The 16,648-nt window shown below is 47.1% G+C and overlaps 1 protein-coding gene across 1 annotated transcript in view; it reads left to right on the top strand.

Annotated features, from left to right (window-relative positions):
- Positions 1 to 16,648, top strand: part of SBNO2 (strawberry notch homolog 2) — a 94,089-nt gene that overhangs the window by 29,718 nt on the left and 47,723 nt on the right. The window contains exon 4 of the mRNA XM_054980085.1: positions 8,013 to 8,136. Within this exon, the coding sequence (XP_054836060.1) occupies positions 8,013 to 8,136 (124 nt within the window). The remainder of the gene's footprint in view (positions 1 to 8,012; positions 8,137 to 16,648) is intronic.

Genomic DNA, 16,648 nt, shown 5'->3' with positions numbered 1-16,648 from the left:
ACCGAACTACCTAAATAATTTTGCCAGGCGTGAGCTAGCAGACGCTATGGAGGTGGCGTAGTAATCCTTCTTTGCCGCCTTCACAGCCACCTCATAGGCCTTCACAAACACTCTGTAAGATGATCTTGCCTCTTTGCTCTGATTCCGCCGCCACAGTCACTCCAGTTCCCAGATATATCTGTATAATGCCTTAAGAACTGAGGGCTAGAAACTTGTTTCCTCTTTCTTTTTTGAACCAAGAGCTGGAATTTTCTCTAGCCTGGAAGGGACCAGCTGCAGGTTTTGGAGAGGTCTTTGCCCATATGTGCTTTTGCACACCATCTGGGGGGAGGGGGGGGGAGCAAAGCCCTACTTTTTCATGCTGCTCGAGAATCTGTCAGCAGGTCTCAGTGGAACCTGAAAGGGTTGCATCTCCCCCCGCAGCTTCCTCTCCCAGCATGAACAGCCAGGCATCTCAGAGGGCCCTGCAAAGCCAGTCTCCCATTGGCCGGGTTGGGTGGGTCAGGGGTCTCTGGACAGCTGTGGACCCTTTGCTAGGAATATGGCTCTGGACAGTTGCACTTGATGCTGGCCCTATAGAGCCCAGACATTTCCCACTAGTATCTGTACTTGGAAAGGTGCATTCTGCAGTTTTGTGCCTCCTACCCCATCTCCCCCCCACCCCAAGATCATCCAGGTCTGAGCTGCCCGCACCTTTAAGCAACTCAGGTGGGGGAGATGCTGCTGCTTATTAATTCGGGGAGCATGCTGGGGCCAGGAAATTCCCCTTTCAAATTTTATTTATTTGCAAAATGAATGCCCCTGCCTTTCTGCCCTGATCAGGACCACTAAGGCTGCTAACCAATTAAAAAAATATATAATAAACCATACATCTTTTTAAAAAAACCATTAAAACCAAACCAAACACATCAAAACAAGTAAGACAAGCTAAAATACACCGACAGGACAATAAAATTCATGTACATAAAAACAGCAATTAAAACATTAAAATGTTGTCAACCCCCTCCCTACCAAATTAATTGGTTCTCTCCCATCTTCCTAGCCAAGCTGATTCCTGGTCTCGCAGCATGATAGGGTAGGCAGAGTGAGGGACTTTCATGGATGAATAAGTGGACGAGAGGATCTAGACTGACAGTTCTGCCCTACAAGTGCTCCCCCTACTGCATTTGCTTTAAGGAAAACACGTATTGTTTGCAATTTATAGTGCTTCCCCTCTTCCTCCAGTAATGAGAAGTTATTACTGTATAGGATGACATTAAGATTTTTGAACATCCTAAATTTTGGGTCACTTTTTTGGGCAGGCAGTTCCTGCTAAGAGAAGGCTCAGTGGGTGAAATTTCTGTCTTGGGAGACAGTGAGGGTACGGAGCTCTTGCATGCCTTCGCTGAAAGGACTTTGTTTACCCAAGAGACTTGTCTATGCAAGGGCTTGATTTTTGTTCTGGATGGGAGAGGGAATGGGGTGGAAGTGATACCTGTAAAGGTTTTTTTAAAAAAAAGAATTAAAGCAGATGCTTCTTTACCCAACAATTAGCTGATGAGTTGCCACAAGCTGCTTTGGATGAATTTTGAAAAGGAGCTGGGAAATTGGTGGAGGATGGTTCTATGAGTGACAGCGCAGTAGAACTTCCACATACAGGGGCATTCTATCTCTGAATAAGGGGCGTGCATGGGAGTGCCTGCTATTGGGGAAGAAAATGGTTTGGTCCAGCAGGTCCCCCACATACGTATCTTAGTTGTATTTTGCAGGTGGCTTCTTTCTTAAAATAATTATATATTTTAGTTGAGTAGCGAAGCTTGCCAAGTAAGGAGTACATTTTTGTGATGATGAATTTTCACTCTCCTCCTCCTTTCTGCTGCCCTATTTGACTTCATGTCAACTTTTGAACAGATTTAGGGCGAAGAGGCTCTTGCCTGTGACAGTCTAGATCTCACTAATGGCTTTCATAAAACACCATATGAGCATCTTACAGGGCAGGTCAGCATAGATCTTCTATATGTCCCCTTTCTCTGGACCATGTGGGGGGGGGGCAGGGGGAGAGGCAAGCAGCCAACAGTTCCTGGTACAGCTGTGTTGAGAAACTGCAGCGGAGTGTGTAAAGTCGCTCTTCCTGAATTAAGGTGGCATGCTGGTAATCGCTGGCATGAAGAGATCTGCCCCCTCATTAAATAGAAGTGAATTGGTGCACCTCTACTGAGGGTGTGTGGAGAGACCTGTAACACACAGAGTTTAGATATGAGTTCAAATGCTGACTTTGGTGGGTAACCTCAGGCAAGTTAGCGTATGCCAATAATTGCGAGAAAACCGGGGTATAAAACCTCAGACATGTAAAGTTAGGCAGCAATCCTGAGCAGGTCTACTCAGAAGCATATCTCATGTTATTAAACAGGGGTTACTCCCAGGAAAATGTCCCTAGGATTGCATTTTTTTTTTCTTTCTGTCCTCTCCTGCCCTCCCATTGTGGTTAAGAACCAATCCTCAATTTAAATGTAATTTCATGAGTGAATTCTCTGGAGGCCTTTAGGAAATGTAAAACACAACCATAGCAAAACAAAAGAGAACTGCACTGTCAGTTTCGTGAGCTTCTGCCATTAAATGCCTTGAGACAGCGAGCCACTCTGCATGAAGTGGGCAAAGAAAAGGCTTTCCCAGCCCTCAGTGTCTGTGAAGAATTCACCATCTGAAAAGAAACAGCCCTGTCTCCCTGGTCTGAATTTGATCTTTGTGGCAAGAACCACTTATTTCCCAGCACTCTGTTTACACGCATCCCTCTGTCTGTGCCCTGCCTTTTCCCATCCATCCCTCCATCCCTCCATCCATCTCGTTTTCAACTGGCTCTTCCTCCAAGGAGTCCAGGACAGCATACATAGTTCTTTCCTCCCCAGCATCCTTACAACAACTCTGTGGGTAAGTGAAGCTAAGAGGAAACGGCTAGGTCACTGTCACCCATGGAGTTCCATTTCTGAAAAGTGACTTAAACCTGCAGAGATTTAAACCGGTGCAGTTACCATCAGTGAAGAGAGCTGCATGACTCCTGCATGCTCATGAAATTACCCCTCAAAACACACGTGTAGCAATGCAAGATAGAGCTATTACTATTAAAGATATAACTGTAACCTTTTAAATTCCTAGAGTACCTCTGAGCACGTAGGGTGGCTTCTTCCCACCTCTGCCGAACCTGAGTCAGTCCTTTCTGGAGAGAGGGGAAGGGCTTCCCTCTCGGCCTTCTCTCTCACCTTTCAGCATGAGGCATACTGGCAAAAGAATGGGACTGCAAAGGTGCTTGGAGGAGAACGAGCTGGTCCCAGAGAAAGGGGTGGACAATTGCCCCCACCCCACTGAGGCCTGCTTGCTCTTTTCTCGGGTGGCTGATGTAGTGGTGGGGCTTTTATTCGCCTCCTGGCAGCTGCCCGAGTCCTGGGCTGAGCGCCCAGAGGCTGCATAGAAGGGTGAGGATGGCGGTGGATGCTGGAGAGGATGGACCCTTGACTTCTGTCCCTGGCATGAGCCCAGAGCTCAAGGAGAGCTACGGCTTAACCACCAGCAGCTGTTTCAAGGTGTTGCAAGCCACCTGCCAACCATAAGGCCCAGTGAGCAGCAGCCTTGCCCCTTTTCCCTAAACCTTGGGGTGGGTGCCACATTATGAAAGGTGCTCAAAAGAGCTGCAGAGTGAGTAAATGGAAAGAAGAAGAATGCTCAACCAGAGAAATTTGGAAGGGCAAAATGTCAGAATATGCGGTGATGGCAAAATCGATGAATCACATAAATAGAAGTCCAATTAAAGAATTTGAAGAGAAATGGGGAAATATTTTGCTTTTAATGGATAAACTTTCTAAGATATCTCAGTTTTGTAAATTTGAAAATGATTGCATATTGATATATTTTATAATTTGATTGTAGGATAATTAGTTATATAAAGATAATTGGTAGAATAAACAGTATAATATTGAAATACTGATAAAGTCAACATTGTTATTGTTAAGTAAAGTATAAGTAAAAGGTAATAAGTAGAGGGGAAATAAGGATTTTTTTTTCATTTTCTAAGATAAGGAGTAGAAACAGGTTAGAATTTTCAATAGTACTTAGCTTAATACTCTTAGAGGGTATGACAGCTAGCTTTATAAGCATTGTATTTTTTCTCTTATTAATATAATGAGTAGAAAAAGGTATGAATTCTGCACGTGTTGTTTAATTGGAAAAATCTGTACTAAACAGGCTTTTAATCATTAATCCCTGTTTTAATATTTACAAAGGTTATGATTTTTGTACTCTGTATTTTAATCATCCTTGTAGCACACAGTTATATATTTGTCTTGCTTGTCCATTTTTTCTCCCCTTCTTTTCTGTACTCCCTTTTTGTTTTAAGAATAAAAAAAAGAGCTACAGAGTAACATAAGCCATATGTAACGCCTAAGCCTCTGAGTGAATATCCCAGTCCCAAACACTGTGCCATGCTGGTTCCTTCCTTTCTCCGGGGTGTGTGTGTGTGTGTGTGACAGGGCTGGGGTCTGGGGCCCCCTTCCCGCAGGGGAACAGTCACCTTAGCCACTCTAGCACTGCTCGGATCCTGCGCTCATGATGGAGATTAGCGCTACCTGGTTTGGCTTTTCAGTTGCAGGCGTCTGCTTTTTCAGGGCCCTCTTGGCTCTCCATCTGAATGTTTCAACAGTTGTGCCAGGGGAGAAGGTACACACGTCATGCCCGCTGGCACTCCACCCCCCCACCCCCACCCCCCCATTCAACAAGAGTTGGGAGCAGCATGCGTGGCTGCATGCCCTGATATTGGACAGCTGCCACCGCCCATGCTTGGAAGAGGGTGTGCTTTTTTTCTTTTTCTTTCGAGAGGATTCCTGTAAATTCCACTTTCTGAGCCCTCTTGGGAGGTGTTAACTGAAGTTCTCTTTTGCTGCATATTGCATCGTAGACGGGGCTTATCGATCATGACCCACTCTCCCCCAGGCTTAGTGAACCCAGCAGTGGCCATTTATGCGTTACCAGGGCCTCGCGACTCTGTAGTATGCATGTGGGTTGGATAATCCTCAAATCCTGCCATTTAGCATTCAGCCATGCCGATCAAGCAGACAAATTCACTCCTTTGTCCAGAACTGGTTAGCGGTATCGCTGGAAACGTAAAGCAGAAGTGCCACCATTCACGTGTCCCCTGCACATCGCTTTGCTCAGGGAGACTGAGCCAGCTTACATTGTTCTGGCTTCTGGGAACTTTAGCTGGGGCCAGGAGTCCTATTGCTAGCTTCAGCTGCCAGGGGACTTGCCTTGAGTAAGGCCAGCAGGGAGGGGGAGCAGATCCGAGGGGTGTGGCCATGACGTTCCCTTTGCTCACTAGGGGATACCCTGTGTTGATACTAGGCAGGAGCACAAAAATCAAGACAACCACTTGCACCTAAAAAAATGGTGCCTAGGTTGATGAAGAGGGCAAGAAGCAGGGGAAAGAGTCATGGCTCAGAGGCACCTGTTTTGCATACGAGAAGGTCCCCTGGATCAATCCCGGTGATCTCTAGTTACTGTATTTTACGTAGCAGCTGTTTTGGAAAGGTCTTTCTCTGCTTGCAACCTTTGAGATCTGCTGCCAGTTCAACTATAAACAAAATTGAGCTAAATAGACCAATGGCCCTGATTCTGCATATGGCACCTTAATATATTCAGGCTTCTTTTTCCCGTGCTGTATTACAGTGGGGGGGGGGACCTGGTTACCCCATCTCCCATTATCTTATTCCTCAATCTGTGCTCCTAAAGGTATGACTTCCAGATAGGCTGGATTAAACACTGCCTGGAATTAAGAAGGGAATTTTAAGGGTGGGGGGGAGTGGGGAGAGGAGAGTGTCACTTTTGTGTTTGGGAACATCTCTCTTCTTAAATTGCAAGTTAACACCAGGAGAGCCCAGCCTACTTGAACCAAAGGTCTACCTAGCCTTTCGTTCTGTGTTTAGCCAGATGGTTCCGGGAAGTCCTTAGCCGTGCGTAAAGACAAAAGGCTGTCCCCATTTTTTTTTCTCTCCCAGCCCCTGGGATCTGGAGGTAGATTGCCTCTGGGCATGGAGGTTCTGTTTTGTGGATAACTACATTTTCCCCCTCTTTGACTTTATCTGAGTTATTTGGTGTCTCAACAAAAAGGTTTGCCAATGTGCAAATCTGTCTTGTTTCAGTTGACTGCAAAGCAATTTGTTAATTTTTTTAAATTGTTTTAATTTTAATCAGTCCTGCCAACCAGTTTGGTTCAACCCAATCTGCTTGGAGCCAGTGTGGTATAGTAGTTATCTGGAAGATCCAGGTTCAAATCCCCACTTTGCCATGAAGTTCACTGTGTGATCTCTGGGCCAGTCACATTCAGTGTAACCTACCTCACAGGGTTGCTGGTGCCACAAAGATAAAATGGAGGAGGGGAGAATGAGATTCACAGCTCTGTGCTCTTGGGTGGATAGAAATTTACTAAATAAGCACATTATATTCAAAGCGGATAGTGCATGGTGTCCCCTAGCAAACACACCTGGGAGGCCCTTGCTATGTGCTTGCCAGCTCTCCTGCAGGTGGCCGGTGATGTGAGATTTCTGAGCTACCCCTGGGATGCTGGAAGGGACCAGGCCACTGAATTAGTCACATGTCCACACGGCTGCCTTACTGGAAGGATGACAAAGCAAGTTGCAGAAGCAAAGCTAGGGAGGTCCCCATGGCTTTGATAGTAAAACCAAAAGCAGCAACGCTGGTTACTTCTCCAAGGGAAGCGGGGTGGGTTGGGAAGGGCTGTTATCTCTTTACAGTCCTAAGCGCTGGAGAGTTTGTGTGCACACACACAACTTGCCCCTTCCTGCCAAGAGCTCAGCAAGTTCTGTCTGTTACGTGTTCTTTTGCACAGGGGAGCAACAGCCAGAGAAGAGTTTAACTAATCTCTCTCATTCAGAAAAACACAAGGAATCTTGCAAAAAAATGGGGGTGGGGGGCAGAGCATGAGGGGCAGTGACTTCTGATGGCCAACCCCTCCACCCCAAAGGCTGTTTGCACCCTGGGCATGTGCTAAGCTAAGCTGGACTTTGTGTCCTGGTTACATGGTGCATATGATCCAGTGTGCATGTGGTATTGTTAAAATATTTCTACCCTGTCAGTCATTGGAAGAATAAAAAGTTACTGAGTGGGGCCTTGGAATTTGGGCAGGGCAACCCACCTATCAGCCTGGTTCCCCTTGCTTATCACCATGGAACCTAGCCCCAGTATTTTGTTTCTGCTGTCAGACAATAAGATATAAGTTTGCAGGCTGAGCATCCCCCTGCCACTTGTTCCTGGTGTTTTGCAGTTGAAAAGGTGGATTGCCTTGGGACATGGAGGATCTATTTTTCTTTCCTTAAAAAAAGCTGCTCTGGATAATTGAGAGAGCCAACCTGCCAAAATTCATTGAATGACACTGAGCCATCTATCTGTCTAGTTCTGTTCCCTTCCATTTTTCTTTCTAAAATAAGAAGCCCCATTTTCTCCCCACCCACCCTGCATCAGGGCACAAGGAAACAAGTGGAAAACCTTAAGCTTCCTAAAAATTTCTGGCTCACTGCGGATGAAACAGATGGGTCCCATCATCCCTTAAGAGGATATTGTTGAACCAGGAAAAGGAGCAGGAAAGGGCAATCCAAAGGACCCAGGGTCTGGAGGGTCTTCCTTCCAAAAAAAGGCTGAAATTTGGGGGGCTTTTCAGTTTAAGGAGCTGGCGACGAAGGAGGAACATGATAGAGGGGTGTAATGCAGTAGAAGCAGAGGCAGGGATTTTTCTCTCCCTCTCCCAAACTACTAGGAAATACCATTATTGCCCCCCTGAAACCCTTAGAGGAAAGAGGGTGGGATAAGAAATGGACAAAACAGATGGGACTTAATGGGCTGGAGAGACAAAGGAGTCTGTTGCTCAAGATACCATTCCCCGCATTGAATGTGCAGCCATAGGACTGCATGAACTCCTGATCTGTGGATTAATTGTTCTCCTTGGTTTCATTGTCCTTTTGTTTTCCTTGCAGGCAATATTTTAATACCACTTCCGATTTCTACTCAAATTCCCTCAGCAGGCAGCCCTTCTTGGATACCAACTATGCACCTACGGGCCTTGCTGATTTCTCACCCAAAAACGGCGACTTTCCTCAGGTAAGGCAAAGCTTTCTTCCCTACGCAAGCGTGCTCTCTGTCTGCTCCCCTCCAAAATCCATCCTGTTTCCTGTTTTTGTACTTCTACGAAGGGCAGTGGGAATTGACTGCATGAGTCTGGGAAGCTCGGCTTGGGCACTGAGGCTTGGTGGGCCTTGGTATTTGAATCTTGCTGGCTGAATAAACAGAGCTGGGGTGATGGAGAAGGAGCAGAATCCAAACCCTGTGTGGTGAAGCAGCGGCGTGGGCCTTACCGAATATCGGGGTGGATAGCGTGGAAATTTTATGCCTTTCCCTCTTTCCTCTGACACAAGGAGCCTTCTGGCCAAGGAATCCCCCCCCCACTCCTTTTCTTGAGAAGGCACTGCGTGTAGTTTTTTTAAAAAATCAGAAATTCTTGTGGAGAGTCATTATTGCAGATGGAAAAATCATGCCAAATCTTGCAGTGTTTGTCTTTTTTGTGGCTGGTCTGGTTTTACTGTGTTCATGATCAGCATGGGTGGATGGGGGTCCACCAGTAACAAATCAGCAGCCTGTGTAGCTAGAACAAAACAGGAATGGAATGTTTCTGCCACTTCTGTCCTATCAACAGCCAATCAGTTGTGTATCAATTTAGGGCTGTGTGCTTCGGGTTTTGCTTCGAGTAAAGTTACCCGAAGCAATCCGATTCGGAATGCTTCAGTATTCCCCGAAGCAAAGCTTTCCGAAGCACTCGGAAATGCTTCAGAAAGCTTCGGGGCTTGTTTAAAGGGCCCCGCTGCTGCTTTCAAGCAGTGGCAGGGCCCTTTAAACATTAACCCCCCACCTCCCCTGCCACCTACCTTGCGGTGGCTCCAGACCAGCTCCTCTGCCGCCGCTGCGCTGCTGTCCGAGCCTGCAGGGTGGTGGGGAAGGCCGGAGCTGCCTCCTCCGGCCCTTCCTGCCCCTCAAATAGCCACGGCGTGCCGGCGCCGCAGTGGCCATTTGAGGGGCAGGAAGAGCCGGAGGAGGCGGCTCCGGCCTTCCCCACCACCCTGCAGGCTCGGGCGGCAGCACAGCAGCGGCAGAGGAGCCGGCTTGCTCCAGGCCACGCAGCCTTGTGCTGCCGTCACCACCCAGCTGATAACCCAGGTAAGTGGGTGGGGGGGTGGAGGGGTCTCCCCAGGGTTGGGTGGGGGGTGGAGGGGTTACCCCAGGGAGGGTGGAGGGTGGTGGTGGGGAGTTCCCCCCCTCGCTTTAGTATGCTCCGAATCTTAACGGAGCATACCGAAGTGATTCCTGAACCCCGATTCCGAAGCGGCGAATCTACCCACCCATGCACAGCCCTAATTATGATTTCAAAGGCAGCCTCATGAAGTGTGAATTACAGTAGTCTAGAATATGGTCAGAAGAGGTAGGGCTGGTTACCTACTGAAGCTGGTGAGAGGTATTTGTGATAGAAAAAGTTTGGTATATCACTGCCTTGAAAGTGAGTTGATAGCCTGTGGTAATCTTTACTAGCCTATAGTTATCTAAAAGGAAAAGAGATACAACTCTTGTCAAAGTATCCTGGATTGGCTTACCTGGATTCAGTTTTTGACTCAACTTCAGGCAAACCCCTGTTAACAAGCCTGGTGTTATCATAAGAAGTGACAATTTATATATAGGCAGCTTCTAGCCTTGCGATATTTGTTTACTGTTTACTTCACTTATATGCCTTTTCCCCCAGTAGAAACCCAAAGCAGCTTACATCATTCTCCTGTCCTCCTTTTGATTTTGGGTGTGAAGGTCGAGGTCCCTTCATGTAGCATCCTTGATTTATTTTTTTCTTCTGTTAATTTTGTCCTTGTGGATAAACAGACAGGACACAATGGCATGTTTGATAGCACAAAGCAATTAGTTGGCAGTGGATTGTTACAGCCTAAAGCATCATTCCAGGAAAAACAGGTATCTCGCAGGTAGATCCTAGGCATGGTCTGCTGATCTTTGAACAATGGTGTGTGCGCGCACATGTGGGATTTTCTTACCAAGACGAATAGATTGTCCTCCTGGAAGCCCCTTCTCCCATTTACCCCTTTACCCCCTTTTGCCTTCTCTTGGGTCAGCTTGAGAGGCTCCGGTGTGAGTTGCCTTCCTTTTACCTGTTTTCAAGTCATGGCAGGGCCTTCTCAACTCCCACTGCCCGGGAGGACGCAACTAAATTACATGCTGCTGCTTCCATGCAGTTGCAGTTGCTCTTTCAAGTGCCCAAAGTCTATGCCGTCAGCAGTAATGGGACATTAAACCAAATGGTGGCAGCAGCAGCAGCAGCAAACCTGGGAGGAGGGGCCTGATTGGGGTTTCAGGGTCAGGGAGGGGCAGAAAGAGAAAAATGGTTTCTCCCGTAAAGGGAAAGTGCCAGAGCCAGAGGAGATCCCACGCGGAGCCTGGGAGGAGGCGGTGTCGGTGCTCAAATGGTTCTACTGGCTCGCAACACGCGTTCTCAGAGTGTGTTTAGAAGACATTTTAAAACAGTCAGTCTATGCAAGCGGAGGAAACGGCAAAATAGGAAAAAACTTTTTTAAACTTTCCAAAGGGCAGAAGATACAGTAAGGCTGAGATTAAATTCAACAGCAATAAGATCTTTTTAAAAAAGTACTTAAAACCATCAGTCAGAAATAGAGATGGGGCAGGGAGCGGGATCTGAAGCCAGGATCAGTCATGCTGTATACAGTAGACCTAAACAGGAAAAGCCTGAGAGCCTAAAGTGAAGCCGCGTGTGAACAAAGGGCCACCGTAGCAAAGGCCCTGGCCTCTCATCTCCATCTGCCTTTGTTTCAGTAAGCAAAGAGTCACCCCACAGGACCGCTAATGCTAATCTAAACGTTTTGGGCACAGACATATGGGAGAATATGGTCCTTAAGAGGCCCCCTCCCCCACCAGCTGCAATTCATTTATGTCATACATACCCTGCCTTTCTCTCCACCGGGGACCCAAAACAGCTCACATCATTCCCCTGTCTTCCATTTGTCCTTGCAACAACAACCCTGTGAGGTAGGGTAAGCTGAGAGTCTGTGGCCCAAGGTCACCCAGAGAGCTTCCCCCAGGGCAGAGTGGGGATTGGAGCCCGAGTCTTTCAGATCCACTACACCACACTGATTTGAAAGGTGAGATCTGGCACTTTGAATCATGCTCAGAAATGAATTAGCAGCCAGCACAATTCATTCAAGACTAGCAAGGATCATTTTTTTGTGTAGGTAGCCAATGTGGTGTGGTGTGGCGGGAGGCCTGATTTCGAATTCCGCTGTGCTGTGAAGCTTGCCAGGTGACCTTGTGTCAGTTATGCGCTCTCTCTCTCCCTCTCTCTCTCTCTCTCTCAAACTAACGTGCTTCATAGCGTAGTGGTCAGAATAAAAGGGTGAAGGGAGAATCTTGGGAATGTTTGGGTCTTTGGGGGAAGAGCGTCTGTTCCCTGCTGAGGACAGCCCTTGATGCTGACGGTGCTGTGTCAGTAGGAGGATTAATAATAATCTTGGCAAAATGCATAACAGGAGCACCTACTCTCAGGATAGTGATAAGACTTCTTGGCTAGGAGGCAGGGCATGAATCTCCAGAAATAAACAGGTAGTGCAAACACACTCAGACAGGTATTCTGGAGAATAGTAAAGAGTCCAGTGGCACCTTTAAGACTAACCAACTTTTTTGTAGCATAAGCTTTCGAGAACCACAGCTCTCTTCGTCAGATGCATCGGACGGCTAACTCCTCTGGTACTCTGGCGAGCATCAGTCCAAGCAAGCTCCTTTGGTCAAGCACCTTTGGATCTATTTGAACCTGGGCCGGAGCCCACACACAGTAGTGTCTCCCCCTCCCCCTGCCCAATTTTGCAGACAGCTTCGGCAGAGGAAAAGACATGGGTGGGTTTCTGAGACTGCTGTGGGTTGGCACTCCTGCAAAATGCACACCCTGCAAAGCAGCTCGTGTAACCAGTTGCCCCAGATTCCTTTCTTTCATCACCCCTTTTCTTGGCATTGCTTAGCCTGGAGCGCTTACTAGAAATGTTTTCCTTTTTTTTTTCTTTTTTTTTTTGGCCTCTTTATTTACTAGAATGCCTGTTGTTTGGCATTGGGTCTGGAGCTCCCAAAGCAAGTTCCGCCTGATTCTCTTTCCCCTGATTGGTCTGTGTTGGTGAGTGGAAGCGGGATCACTCCTGGACTGTCCTACTTAAAGTTAGTATTGCGGTGATTCACTGTTCATGATTGGGAAGAGCGAGGTGATTCACACGTGCACTTAGGCACGTGTTGGGGATGCAAAGCCACTGAGCATGTGCTTGGCTCCCGGCAGCCAGTTGCCAGGCACCTGAGGTTGAACAATTGGTGGGATCTGCGGGAACAAGGATGTGACTTCCATGCCGATTTGAACCCCACCACCTGTCTGTCTGTCTGTCTGTCTGTCTGTCTGTCTGTCTGTCTGTCTGTCTCTCTCTGCAGTTAAGCCTAAAAAAGTGCATGTATGGCAAGAAGCCAGGCCATCTTCAACGTTAGGTTGCATGCTAGGATTCCCACCCCTCATTCTCCTCATTTTTTAAAAGCCAATTTTATAAATAAATAAATAAATAATACAGAAATGCTAAAATAATGTCTTTAGGAGGGAGCAGGATGCAACTTTTCTGTTCGTTTGAGCCTTTGGCAGTCTGTGGATTAAAGGAGCATGAGAGTCTTGGTCCTTTGCTGCATCTGGGAGTTTCTCTGCGCACGTCTGTATGCACTTCTGTGTGTGGAGGGGCAATGAGGTCGTCTTACCTGCCTCCCGAAACCTTGGAGCGAGCCCTACCCTTGGGAGGTAGTTGAGATTTCTTCCCATGATCGGGCAAAGAGTATAAGAGTGCATCCTTGTGTGTGTAATGCGGATGCATTGCTGAACATCTGAGAAAACGCTTTCTGTTCTACATGCGAGTATAATTGTTCGAGTAACATCTTCAGCTCAATTCTGAGAGATCAGAGCCCACAGTAGAGCCTTGGGTGACTTACTCTTGCTATCGGTTTTCTGTCCATATAATGGGAATAAATGCTGACCTGCCTTTACCAGATGGCAGCAAATGGTGAAAATCCCCAGAGGAGTTAGCCGTGTTAGTCTGTAGTAGCAAAATCAAAAAGAGTCCAGTAGCACCTTTAAGACTAACCAATTTTATTGTAGCATAAGCTTTCGAGAATCAAGTTCTCTTCATCAGATGCATGGTACAGAAACTGGTCAAATATAGAAGAGGAGGGGGGGAGGGGAGGAGAGAGAAGATGCAGTTGGGGGGGGGAGAGGGAGGGTGCAACCAAAACATTCCTTTGCTAGTAAATGTAAACATCTCCTTTTGGTGTGGGGGTCAGTTGGCTTCAAAGGAGTTTGCCGTGTTAGTTTGCAGCAGTAAAACAGCTAGACCATCCAATTCCTATGTAGTATAAGCCTTCAATAACCACAGCTCTCCCCGCCAGATGCATCTGACAAAGAGAACTGTGGTCCCCGAAAGCCCACGCCAGGCGCCAATGGGCTCCCCCAGACCCCGCCTCTGTAAAGGAAATCTGTTACCTGTGATAATGTGATAACCATTCATAGTCCCTATTCAGTCCCAGCTTGACAGAGTCAAATTTGCATATGAATTCCATTCTGTTGAACTACAGCGACCTTTAAGTCTTTGATGGAATGTCCTGGTAGATTGAAGTGTTCTCCCACTGGTTTCTGGACGTTGCCATTTCTCATGTCAGATTGGTGTCCATTTATTCTTTTGCGTAGAGGTTGGCTGGTTTGTCCAATGTACAGAGCAGAAGGACATTGTTAGCACATGAGGGCATATATCAGATTGGAGGATGAGCAGCTGTAAGAGCCAGAGACAGTGTAGTTGATGCCATTGGGTCCTGTAATTGTATTCCCTGGGTAGATATAGGGGCAGAGCTGGCATCTGCGTCTGTTGCAGGGCCTGGTACCTGTGCTGGTGACTCTGCTGGCCGATTCATGGTTGTGAGTGAGAAGTCGTTTAAGGTTGGGGGGCTGTCTGTAGGCAAGGAAAGGTCTTCCACCCAGGGCTTCTGAGAGAGAAGTATCATTTTTCAGGATGGGTTGTAGCTCACTGATGATACGTTGGAGGGGTTTGAGCTGGGAGCTATAGGTGAAAACCAGTGGTGTCCTGTTGTTAGTTCCTTTAGGTTTGTCCTGGAGCAGACTGTTTCTGGGTACTAGTCTGGCCCTGTTGATTTGTTTCTTCACTTCATTTGGTGGGTACTGTAGTCTCAAAAATGCTTGTTGTAAATCTCTTAAGTGTGAGTCTTGGTCGAGAGCATTGGAGCAGATACGGTTGTAACGTAAGGCTTGGCTGTAGACAATAGACCGAGTGGTATGTTTAGGGTGGTAGCTGGAGGCATGTAGATATGAGTATCGGTCTGTTGGTTTCCGGTATAAGGTGGTATTTTCCGTCCATTATGTAGTTGTACAGTGGTGTCCAGGAAGTGTACCTGTTGTGTAGAGTGGTCCAGGCTTAGGTTGATAGTAGGGTGAAAGTTATTGAAGTCCTTATGAAATCTCACTCGCAATCATGAATTGGCCAGCAGAGTCACCAGCACAGGTACCAGGCCCTGCAACAGACCCAGATGCTAGCTCTGCCCCTATGGCATCAACTACAGTGTCTCTGGCTCTTACAGCTGCTCATCCTCCAATCTGATATATGCCCTCATGTGCCAACAATGTCCTTCTGCTCTGTACGTTGGACAAACCAGCCAACCTCTACGCAAAAGAATAAATGGACACCAATCTGACATTAGAAATGGCAACGTCCAGAAACCAGTGGGAGAACACTTCAATCTACCAGGACATTCCACCAAAGACTTAAAAGTCGCTGTGGTTCAACAGAAACCTTTCAAAAACAAAATCCAAGGGGAAGCTGCTGAATTGGAATTCATATGCAAATTTGACTCTGTCAAGCTGGGACTGAATAGGGACTATGAATGGTTATCACATTATCACAGGTAACAGATTTCCTTTACAGAGGCGGGGTCTGGGGGAGCCCATTGGCGCCTGGCGTGGGCTTTTGGGGACCACAGTTCTCTTTGTCAGATGCATCTGGCGGGGAGAGCTGTGGTTATCGAAGGCTTATACTACATAGGAATTGGATGGTCTAGCTGTTTTACTGCTGCAAACTAACACGGCAAACTCCTTTGAAGCCAACTGACCCCCACACCAAAAGGAGATGTTTACATTTACTAGCAAAGGAATGTTTTGGTTGCACCCTCCCTCTCCCCCCCCCCAACTGCATCTTCTCTCTCCTCCCCTTCTTCCCCCTCCTCTTCTATATTTGACCAGTCTCTGTATCAGGCATCTGACGAAGAGAACTTGATTCTCAATAATAAAATTGGTTAGTCTTAAAGGTGCTACTGGACTCTTTTTGATTTTGAAAATCCCCAGAAAGCATTTTGCACAATCGGGTAATGCCAGTGCGGAGAGAACCCCAAACTTATCGGAGGTTTCTCAGTGGGAAGATCAGTCGTGGCAGGCAGGTCTCCTTGCAAGGCCAAGCTTTCCTTGCTGTGCACAGATCCAAGAGAACGTCAGGATGTAGACTCTGCTGGGGGAGGGGGTAGCCTATAAGTCAATGCAGGGAAGATTCAGCAAGGGTCAGAAGGTTGGAAATCAGTGCCTGCAGTCCGCTAAATGAATGGGTGTGCCTGCCTCCTATCAATTAATGCCTCGCTTAGAGAGCAGGCTCAAATCCAGGTTGGGAGGCGGGGGATATGGTTGACTAGGGGGAAATTATGGTTCCTAGGAAGAATTTGGTGTGGGGGGGGGGGGTCAGCTGCAACCCCTAAAGTCTGGTGATGGAGCATGCAGGGAATTTTTTTAAAATATGCAAAACCTGCCCTGCTCGTGACATTTTTAACCTGCCCTACTTAATTATTTTGTTTGTTTAAAAATGTAATATTGTAAATTTGTAACTCCCATGGTAGCTAACAGAGATGAAGCCAGTCGTCGTCACTAAAACGATTCATGATGCCCCATCATTAAAGCACCAACTAACAGCAGTTAAGAAAAAATGGAGTATTACAAGGGACCATCAGAAATGCTACATGGGATATGATGGGAGTCAGCAACCTCAGTCAACCCAAAATAAAATAGCTACATTACTCCAAAGCCTGGATCATTTTTCCTGGGGCTTGATTCTAATTAAATGGGGCTCCAGGTTGGTAGTTGTGAGGAGAGAGCTCCCCGGTTGAGATGCTACCAGTAAGAAGGCCCTGCGCTTGATGGACCTCCCGTCTGACAGTGACAGTCGCATAGAGTAAGAAGGAAGATATTTCTTGCCAGATAAGATCCTATGGGATCAAGATGTCATTGAGGAACTCTTTGTTCCCAAAATAAGCAGCGCTGACGACTGTGCACCTTTAAAAAAATGATATTGGATTACATCACAAAGCTTAAAACGGGGGGGGGGGGCCTTTGGCAAGCCTGTTGTACAAAGCTGAGACAAAAGTAAAAATCCTCCCAGGTTTTAGCTTCTCTGTGCTCATGAATCATTCTGGTTGGTGTAGAAAGGAATCCTGA

This window comes from Eublepharis macularius, chromosome 5 (genome assembly GCF_028583425.1).
Source record: "Eublepharis macularius isolate TG4126 chromosome 5, MPM_Emac_v1.0, whole genome shotgun sequence".
NCBI lineage: Eukaryota > Metazoa > Chordata > Lepidosauria > Squamata > Eublepharidae > Eublepharis > Eublepharis macularius.
This window is presented reverse-complemented; position numbering and strand designations above follow the sequence as displayed.